Genomic DNA, 10003 nt, shown 5'->3' with positions numbered 1-10003 from the left:
CTATAAAAAATCTCTTGTAAAAATTAATTTATTGTCATAAAATAAAGTTGATAATAGAGAGAAGAAGAATGAGGAAGAAGAGAGCATAAAAGAGAATGCAAACTAATTTATGTGTGTATTATTACTAATAGAAAAGTCTTATTTATAGAAAGGTTAAAATACTTCGTTGGTCCTCATTTTTGTACCAAAATCTCAATTTGGTCCTCGTATTTTTATTAGTCTCAATTAGGTCCTCATTTTTGTAAATTAGTATTAATTAGGTCCTTTCCGTTAGTATAAAACTAACACTGTTAAGTAGGTGCCACGTGTCAGCTCCTCATTTTTTTGATTTTTTTAAAAAAATATTTATGTCACGTGTCACGTCTGTAGTGTGCCACATGTCAATCTAATATGGTGACACGTGTCAAATTATTGTATGAATCTCAATTTGGTCCTCATATTTGTTAATTTGATTTGACTTCAGTCCCAAATTTAAAAAAAAAAATTTAATTTCATGTGCTCCAAATTTAGACCAAATTTAATTTTTATATAAATGTAATGATGATACTTTTATTACAAGTGATATTTCTATTACATATTTTTAAAAATATTTAATTTATTTAAATTTATATTTTACATTAAACTTTATTTAAATTTTATTTTAAAATTATAAATATATAGATTAATAAATTTATATTTGAAATATTTGTATAACATTCTATATCAACAATATTTTAGAGTTGGCTTAAAAATAAAAATTTTATAAATTCAAATCTAAAATTTTAATATTAAATACAATTAATATTATTAAAATATTTAATAAAAATATCAATTTTAATAAAAATAATCATAACATTATATAAAAGTAAAATTTGGTCTAAATTTGGAGCGCCTAAAATTGAAAATTTTTAAAAAAAATTGGGACTCAAATCAAATCAAATTAACAAATGTGAGGACCAAATTGAGATTCATACAATAATTTGACACGTGTCATCATATTAGATTGACACGTGGCATGCTATAGATGTGACACTTGGCGTAAATATATTTAAAAAAAATTAAAAATAAAAAAAAAAGAAATTCAAAAATTCAAAAAATTCAAAAAAATTCAAAATAAGGAGGAGCTGACACGTGGCACCTACTTAACGGTGTTAGTTTTATACTAACGGTAAGGACCTAATTGATACTAATTTACAAAAATGAGGACCTAATTGAGACTAACAAAAATACGAGGACCAAATTGAGATTGTAGTACAAAAATGAGGACCAACGGAGTATTTTAACCTTATACAAATGTAACCCAAAAAGGATAAGATAAATCATTGAGCCACCACTTGTGAACAAATATCGAGTTTGTGATTAACCATTATGAGGATATGATAAATAACTTACATCTACATAACTCATTAGATATGATTTTGAATCATTTGGATAAAATAAGCTCATGTTTTACTCTAGGTTAATATCTTCTTGTAAGTGAAGAACTATATCTTATTTAACAAGTTTATAGCAAATACTATATAAGGTCAAGTATAATTAGCAAGATACATTATTACTCCTATAGCATTAAGATATGATAGTTTTGGACAAAGAAGTTCTTCATCCTTTTCTTAAGGGTCTAAAAGAGCCTTCATCAACATCTAACGACCTCACAACCATTGGAGTCATAAAGGATGTGACTTGTCTATATAGAACCTTTTAAGTACCTTCATTATATAAGTCTCTTTATGTACAAAAACCACTTTGTTTAAATACTCAATTTATAATCCCAAACAAAACTTTGTCCTTCCAAAAACCTTCATCTCAAATTCTTTCTTTAAGCAATCAAATTTCTTTGCCTTTGTGAGCTTATTAGGACTTCTAACAATGTCTATATCATTTACATAAACAATAATTATGCAAATTCCTTTTGTGATCTTTTCATGTAAATACAAGGAAAAATAAGATAATTTCTAATACCTTTCTTTTAACAAATACTCACTAAGATGGTTATACCACATACGTCCTGATTACTTTAATCTATAAAGGGATTTGTTCAATTTTATTGAATAATCCTCTTTAGAATTTTCTTTATTGGTCAAATGAAATCCTTCAGGGAGTTTCATATGAATATCATTCTAAAGAGAATCCTACAAATAGGTTGTAACAACATCCATTAGATTAGGGGTGTCAAATTGAGCTAACTCGACTCACATGGGTTGGCTCATCACGAGCTGAGCTAAAGAAAGGTCAGCTCAACCCGACTCACTTTTTGGTGAGCCAGAAATTTTGTAACCCTGCCCGACCCACCATGGCTCACTTACGAATGTTTTTTTTTTCAATTTATTTTATATATTTATTGTATTATTACAATCGGAGTAAATTGACTTAATTTATTTTTTATAGTAGTAAAATCAAATTGTTCACTTAATTCACAAAATATTATTATAAAGATAATAGTTAAAGATTAAAGTATAAAGATATATAACTTGAGAAACAAATTAATTAAACATTCAAACTATTCAAATATTGTTCAGCAACATTCTAACATTTAAAAATATGAAATTGTGAACTTATATAATTAGAAATAGTAAATAACTATAACAAAAAAATTGTAAAAAAATGTTGGTGGATTAAATGGGTCAACCCACCCTCAATTCGGCTTGAACCCATTTAACCAGTGGGATAAGTGAGTCGGGTTCAGTTCAACCCATTTTTGCAAAAACTGAATTTTTCTCAACCCAACCCAACTCGAACCCGTGGTGAGCCAGGTTGGCTCAGATGTTAGAACTCATTTTTACATCTCTACATTAGATGTATATGCAGACCTTCTTATGCAGCTAGGCTAATCAAATACCGAAATGTTGTTGCATCAAATACTAGTAAATATGTTTCTTAAAAAATTAATACCAGATTTTTGTGAAAAACCTTGAGCAACTAACCATGTTTTGTATCTAACAATTTTACCTTTCTCATTTTACTTTTGCGCAAAAATATAATTGTAGCCAACGTGGTTTACACCCTTTGATGTGCGAACTACAAGTCTAAAAACCTTTCATTTAGCAAACAAATCTAATTATGCTTCTATTGCATCTTTCAATTTTGGCCAATCATTTCTTTGTCGACAATATTCAATGGTCATTAGTTATTGATTCTTGTTGTCACTCATAACATTCATCATTATATTATATGTAAAAGTCTCGTCAAAACCACAAATCCATATCAAAACCCCTATTTCACATTCTTACACATAATATGTATATTTTAATATATCATTAACTTAAAAGATATCCATTTGTAATATATGTATAATATGTATAATATTGATATTTGAATATCTCCATTCACATTTCTATAACAATTACTACAGAGGATCTTTATAATAATAAATGCTCTCATCATACATTCATTTCACATATACATTCTATAATACAAAAGAAAAATTGATTCTTATACTTATACATAATATCAACATTAGACATGCATATTTTATACAAATATATATATATATATATATATATATATATATATATATAGTAAAAATACCATAGAAAATTCATCTTAAAAATTAAACTATAATAAAATTAAATTAAAAAAATTATCACTTAGAGACTTCTTCTACCATTTTATGAAAAGAAAAGAATTTATCTCTTAACACTCCCATCATCAATTGAGGTAATCAACGTTTTCATCTGGTTTAGCAAAGAAAATAACAATATAAAGTGGCACCCATATGGCTCTAATAAAAATCAACATCTTCATAAGCAATGTGTGTTTCTTTGTTCTTTTCCTTCTTTTTTGTTTAAGATGCTTTGGTATACTACGTGTACAACTAAAGTGACATTTACCACCATAATGATAACTTCTATTTTCATCTTATTTGTTATTATTTTCACCTTTTTCACATTATTGTTCCACTTCTGATGATGAAATGTCTATTTTAAATTCCTTTATGACAATGTCCACAACTATGATCCTTGCACGGCCATAACCACAACCAAGGCTAAGACTATGACAATGAAAATATGAATCGTAGATGTTATTGCATTCACTTTTGAGAATGGAATAGAACTAGTTGGACGAGTCGTATGATTTTTCATCAAAAACTCATTATTTCGTTTGACCATTAGAAGGCATAAAATAAATTCAAAATATTTTTCAAATCCTTTTCCATGATATTATGTTGCAGGAAAAAATTAGTTTCTCAATTTCTTTATTTATTTCTTTATTGGTATCACCAAGACCCATTGCATGTAAATGTATTTCAACATCTAATATCCAATATAAGTAATTCTTCATCGTAATATCAAGGGCCACAAATTCAAATTTTTCAAAGTTTGACATGTGTAGAACTAGCACATAAAATAATAATAATAATATATAATAATAATAATAATAATAATAATAATAATAAGACATAAATGAAAATTCATAAAGTCAAACAATTCTTATTAAAAAAATATAAGATAAAATTCTTAATGAAGAAGGGATTAAAAAAAAGTCTAGATTGAGACACGCAAAACATTGTCTTTAGAGAGAAAACACTCCTACTAACGCTCAATTGATTAAAGTATCGTGTTGATAACGTGTTAAAAAATAAAATTAATAATAGAGAGAAGAATCAATAAACAAATATTTATTCAAAACATTTATAAATTTTTCATTTCTTTATTAAGATGTAATAAGATATAGTGTATTAAATGACATTATAAATATTCATTTATTTATTAAAATGGCTTGTAGATGATCACAGAGAAAATATCTATAAATAAATAACGAACTTTAGAAAAAATAAAAATTTAAATATTTGATTTGATAAAAAAAATAACTAAAATTGTGTTTTTTTTAAATACAATAGTAACTACAACAGTAAATTTTGTAAAGAAAAAAGAAAAAAATTATATTAAACTAAGCCAAATAATCAAGAGTATGTATACGTACAGAGCAATCACAAAATCTATAACAATATATAAAGGAATTTCTCTTTTTTGTCCACATTTCAAAATATCAATTTTACCCTTTAAATATAATAATTTATTAAATTTTTAAAATTTGACCGTTACTTTTATAAGTTTTTTATAAAATCGGCTATCTCTCCTTCTTCTCTTTTTTTCTTTATTTATCAATGATTATTCTGTCATCTGTTCTGATATATTTCACTTTAATTTTAGTTTATATATTAACTTAATAACATTACAATATTATCACATACTAATATAATATCATGTATATTTAAAAAATGCATACAGCACTATCTGCTAGTATATTAAATTCAAATTGATATGCACAATAAAATAAATTGTTACAAGTAATGGTTTTTACCATTGACGCGATAACACAATGGGAATAACAATGCCGACAGTGTTTGTATTTTTTGTCAACAACAGCAATGTAAAGTAAAATAGGACTACAACAAAAATTTATAGTTTCTTTTTCTTTGTGGATTTATATGATCAAAACTTTTGTTTCTATTTTGTATATTGAGATTACTACCTTCGGTATATATCTTTTATATATATATATATATATATATATATATATATATATATATGATGTTTTTATTTTATTCTAAAAAATAATTACATAGTACAATCGTCTGATAGATAAAGCTTCCCACTTTAAAATGTAGCAAACATTTAGTATTCTCTTACTTCAGTTCCTAATTCATTTAAATTCTGTAAGTTTTGATTTTTATTCTTGTATTTTTTTATTTCATAAAATTTGAAATTATTTTTTTAATCTTTGTAGAATATATGAATTTAGATTTTAGATTCTATAAAAAATTTTATTTTTAAATTTCATTTCTTTAAAATTTTAAATAATTATTTTTATTTCTAATGTTTATTTTAAAATAGATAAATAATATTGATTTTACAAATTTAAAATATATTTTAAATAATATATACTAACATTATATCACAAAACTAATATATACTATTTGAAATTATAATTTGACTTTTTTAATTCAATGCATAAGTAACTAATTAATATCATATAATGATTGAAAGAGATAATAGTTGATTTTCAAAAATGTAAGAACAAAAAGGAATCTCCATAGATCAAAATCAAAAGCTACCTCAACCTCATTTTATAAAAATAAAAATATATTTTAATTCAAAATTAAAGTAACAAAAAGTGAAAGAAACAGAGACAAAACGGTAATCTAACTTCTATCATATCAACAGATTCAGATAGACAAGCAAGAGCACTATCTTTGTCTTTCTCTTGCTTCTTTCTTCTTTTTTTCATTTGTCAACATGCACTTCTTTAATTCTAACGGTAGTTTTTTTTTTTCTTTTAAATTTGGATGATTTCATTGTCTAAAACCTTTGGCTTTGTATGGTGTCACCCACTTGAGTGAAAATAAAGAGACTAAAGGTCAATCGACCATAGAGAAGCAATCCCATGAGCACACATCATAAATTGTTGAATGGAGTATTAATCGGGATTTTCAAATAAAATCAAAAGTATTCAAATTTATAGATATTGATCCAAATTAATAAGTAAAATGATTTTTTATGTTTTTTCATAAGAACTTATGCAGACAATTTATTTTGGGCTATATCTTCTAAACTTGTATTTTCTTTTAAGGAATAAAAGGTGTTGTCTTATAACTGAAAATACGATGTCGTACTACCAACAAAAATAAGTATTTTTTCATTCAATAAATCAAGTCATAAATCTATTAAATTTGAAGCCCAGATGAATGGCATGATTAACACCACTTTAGTGAGATTGCCTCATCTTTTTTCCAATCTATCATTCTCATTTGTAACAACACTATTTTTAACCTAATGTATTGCATTAAATAAGCTATAATCATTCTTGTAATTCTGCTAGCAATACAAACAAAATATGGTTATCATGTCTTTTAGAGTATTGTGCATAAGAAGTTTCTTGGCAACATTTTTATACATATTTACGATAGGATCTTATTAACACTTTTCTAGCGCTCTGTCTTCTATTGGTTTAAATTTAATGAAATTTACCAAAACTAAGATAGAGTGAAAGTTGTGAAGCTTAACGAATCAATTTTAGTTACTATGAAAGGAGTGTATAAGAATGTTAAAAAAAAAAAAAAACAATGGTAACATTTATCTTCAAGGTGCTGCAAACGAAGAACAAAACGTCATTATCATCTCCTTACCAAAACAATTAAAGCAGTGAAAAATACGAAACAACCCTGCAAATTCAGACCTCCACAATGAAAATAAGCCAAAAGTTCATACCGCTGCAAATTCTCTTCCCCTTGACTCAACCCCTCAGTTCCCAAATTAAAAGAAAAAAAAACAAAGCACGAGCCTCAAAAACGACATAGTCGAGTGGGCCACGGCGTAGGAGAGAATGTAAAACACGGAAAAACAATAATAAATGTCAGAAAGAACAGTGGGTACTCTTACAAATGCAAACCAAAGACGGCTTCTTTCAAACGACTCTCACTGTTTTTTCACAAAGTCAATATTTCCCACCGCTTCCTCTTTCCTTCCTCTCTCTCACTCAAAGTCACAATCTTGTACCTTTCTTTTCGCTATAAATTCAATGATCCCATCAGAACAGACACTGATTTTCCACACTCGCGGATCGGTTTCACATTAGCAGAAAGAAAGAGAGAGAGAAAAGATGGAAGTGGAAGTGGTGGTTCCGGTGGACTTCAACTTCGACAGCAACTGCTCCTCCCCATTCATCACCGCTCCTTCCAGCCCCCAACGCTTTGGTAACAACGCCAACTTCTTCTTCAGCGCCCCCACCAGCCCCACGCGTCCTACTCCCTTCTTCTTCCACGACTCTCATTCCTCCTCTGTTCCCTTCCTCCGGGAACAACAACAGCAACAACCCCAACCTAATGCCAACCACGATGATTTCGAGTTCAATTTCACCGGACACGTCGACAGACCTTCTCTCTCCGCCGACGAACTCTTCCACGCCGGAAAGATCCGTCCCCTCACGCCGCCCCTTCCCTCCCCTTCTCCCGTGACATCTCCGGGCAAGAACAAGAACAGGGAAGAAGAAGAAGAAGAAGAAGAAGAAGAAGAGAAGAAGAAGAAGAAAGTGCGAGGGAGGGAAAGAGTTTCGGTGTCTGGTCGCAGAGGAAGTAGTAGGTCCTTGTCTCCGCTGAGAATCTCCGACATTATGAGCGACTCCGAGGAGAAAACCGTTCCTTCCCCTACAAGCAACTCTAAATTGTCATTCTTGTCTTCCATTCCCTTCACCAGAAAATGGAGGATTAGAGATTTTCTCCTCTTCCGAAGTGCCTCTGAGGGAAGAGCCACGGACAAAAACCCGCTCAGGAAATACGTGATTCTCTCCAAAAGCGAAGATGTTCGAAACTCCAGCTTCCGGTCCGCCGAGAGTTCCGGTTCGGTCTCCAAACGCCGCGGCCCGGTTTCGGCCCACGAGTTGCATTACACGGTGAACCGGGCTGCGTCCGAGGAGATGAAAAAGAAGACGTTTTTGCCTTACAAGCAGGGTTTGTTGGGCTGCTTGGGCTTTAACCCTGGTATGCATCACATTTCTAAGGGTATGGGGTCTTTGACGCGTTCCTAATCAATTCAAATATATCTCCTTTGGATTTTCTTTGCTCCATTTTCATATTGTTCTCCTCTTGTCCGCAAAAACACTCAAATTTGTACCAAAATAATTTTGCCATTCACACCAACATATCATACCTTACTCTCACTTCTCTAATTTCTCACTCTTAAATCATTCAAACAAACCAAAATAAAATTATACTATAGAACAAATTAAAACGCATTTTATCATATTTAGTGAGACTATATATTTTTTATTTAACCGGGATTGTTTTTATTATTAAGTTTAAAAAAGTTAAGAGTATCGAGGTTTGCGAAGAAGACATTGAATATGATGGGATGGTGTTGGTTGCATTGATGGTGATTGGTATAAACTGAGAATGGTATATGGAATATGGTTAGCGAAAAGAAAGAAGATAAAGCATGGACGTGGAAAGAATAGAAGCATGATATAAGAAAAGGAGGAAGCTTTTGGTGTGATAAGAATGATTAGCGTTTGGAAGAATGATGGAAACGGTGTTGTACAGTGTAAAGCGTGTGGTTGAAATGGGCACCCACAGTGAAACAAAAGTAGCAGTGAAGGGCCAGATACCGAACTTGAGAGTATTTTTGTCCATCTCAATCATCCACACCTCAAATTGGAATCACAAAGCCTAATTATGTGCCGGGTTTTTGAATAAACACAAAACCAAATGCTACATCTATTTTCGGTTAGTTTTAGCGTTATTTGTAGTTATTCATTAAAATCATCACTAGATGTATGACAAATTTAGTTCAGTGATTTCAGTGGAGCCTAATTCAGCGCAAACTAATATTCCAATCCGAGTTTCGTTACTAGTACTCACTGGACAATTTAATAATTTTCAGCCTTCTCATCATCGCTTCTCTTCTTCTATATGCTTTAAAGAGGAAAATATATGTAAGAAATAAAATAAGAACAATAATTTCTTGCTCGAAGAAAAAAGAAATAAAATTATTTGATTTAAAAAACACTTTTCTGGTTTACAAAATTCCAAATATTTTATTATTTATTATTTTCATGCTTAGTTATTGATATTATTATGGTCATTTACTTTTATAAAACGCTCTAGTATTGAGAAAAGCGTTTGGAATTTTGAGAGCATGGGATTGAAACACGTGGCATTATGGGTTATAACCTGCAGACAACTGATCGCCGTAAAAATTTTGTGTATATTTGTATTTGTAATTTAATTAAGGAAAATGATATATTAACGACCATTTGACAACTTCTCTTACAATGTGACGTGGCATATGTTTTTTAATTTTTTTTAATTTTTATGCTGGCTTTTTGAAAGAAAGTGGGAGGAGACAAAGTAAAAAGTGGGAGTGAAAATTGGAAGAGAAAAAATAGAAAGCAGAAGTGCTAATGGTTGAACTAAAAAGCACCATGTTTGTCGTCTTCAACTATTGATGTTCGTCTTCAACTGCCATTCTTCATCTTTATCCCCTATTTTTCTAAAAACCCCTCTTTTTCCTCTTCGTCGTAACAATGTGGG

The 10003-nt window shown here is 29.6% G+C and overlaps 1 protein-coding gene across 1 annotated transcript; it reads left to right on the top strand.

The window, feature by feature from the left end:
• Positions 1-7358: 7358 nt before the first annotated feature.
• Positions 7359-8634, top strand: LOC114175635 (uncharacterized). The gene has a single exon (XM_028060403.2). It carries the CDS (start codon positions 7579-7581, stop codon positions 8500-8502), a length of 924 nt encoding a protein of 307 aa, XP_027916204.1. The 5' UTR covers positions 7359-7578; the 3' UTR covers positions 8503-8634.
• The last annotated feature ends 1369 nt before the right edge of the window (positions 8635-10003 follow it).

This window comes from Vigna unguiculata, chromosome 3 (assembly GCF_037176805.1).
Source record: "Vigna unguiculata cultivar grain cowpea cultivar isolate G323 ecotype 2 chromosome 3, ASM3717680v1, whole genome shotgun sequence".
Classification (NCBI taxonomy): Eukaryota; Viridiplantae; Streptophyta; class Magnoliopsida; order Fabales; family Fabaceae; genus Vigna; species Vigna unguiculata.
This window is presented reverse-complemented; position numbering and strand designations above follow the sequence as displayed.